This window comes from Eimeria tenella, genomic scaffold (genome assembly GCF_000499545.2).
Source record: "Eimeria tenella Houghton genomic scaffold, Eth_scaff2460, whole genome shotgun sequence".
In the NCBI taxonomy this organism is placed as follows: Eukaryota; Apicomplexa; class Conoidasida; order Eucoccidiorida; family Eimeriidae; genus Eimeria; species Eimeria tenella.
In genome coordinates, this window is record NW_013542325.1 from 4,036 (window position 1) to 4,951 (window position 916).

Consider the following 916-nt stretch of genomic DNA (forward strand, 5'->3'; position numbering starts at 1 on the left):
GCTGCTGCTGCTGCTGCTGCTGAGTGTTCTGCTGCTTCCGAGTCTGAAGACTCTTCAGAAGAGCTGCTGCTGCTGCTCCTCCTGCTGTCTGTGTGCGCTTGTTCATCCCGCTGCTGCTGTTGCTGCTGCTGCTGCGCCCACGGCCGCGGGGTGCTGCTGAAGACGACATTTACCTGCTGCGAGGGAGAGGCAGCAGCAGCAGCAGCAGCAGCAGCAGCAACGGAATTGGCAAACTGCTGCGCTGCTGCTGCCCGCTTCGCGAGCTGCACCCGAGGGGACAGCCGCACGCTTCTGCTGCTGCTGCTGCTGTCCGAGTCAGCAGCAGCAGCAGCAGCAGAAACGTCTGAAATGCTGCGGTGCAGCAGCAGCATGGACATGCCGCTGCTTGCCGCTGCAGCAGGGGACTCGGCAGCAGCAGCAGCACGGCTACCCGCCTTGCTGCGGCACGAAGCAGCAGCAGCAGCAACTGCTGCTGCTCCCCCGGGCCCCTGCTGCTGCTGCTCCGGCTGCTGCAGGAAGAGTCCCCCCTCCTTGCCGGCTTGCTGCTGCTGCTGCTGCCCCAGCGTCCAGCTGTCAGCAGCGCACAGCCGTCCGCAAGTGCTGCTGCTGCTGTTGCTGCTGCTGCTGCTGTAGAAGCAAGCGCATGCAGGAGTGCACTGCTGCAGCAAAGCACTCATAACCCTCGCGAGCCGCCAAAAGCCCCAAAACCCCAAGCCATTGGAGTTGGGAAAGGGTGCTGCTGCTGCTGCTGCTGCTGCTGCTGCGCTGCTGCTGCTGCTGCTGCTGTGCGGCCGCAGCAAGCTACTGTGCAGCACTGCTAAGTCTCGCAGCCCCAAAGGCCTCTGCGCGAAGCGGCGGCACGTGCGCTGCCGCTGCTGCTGCTGCTGCCCTGCTGCTGCTGCTTCCCTGCTGCTGC

The 916-nt window shown here is 64.8% G+C and overlaps 1 protein-coding gene across 1 annotated transcript in view; it reads right to left on the bottom strand.

Annotated features, from left to right (window-relative positions):
* The window catches only part of ETH_00043080 (uncharacterized protein), a gene marked incomplete at both ends in the record, with an annotated part of 786 nt that extends 109 nt beyond the window's left edge, over positions 1-677 (bottom strand). The window contains one exon of the mRNA XM_013375003.1: positions 1-677. Coding sequence (XP_013230457.1) covers positions 1-677 — 677 coding nt within the window.
* Positions 678-916: the final 239 nt, after the last annotated feature.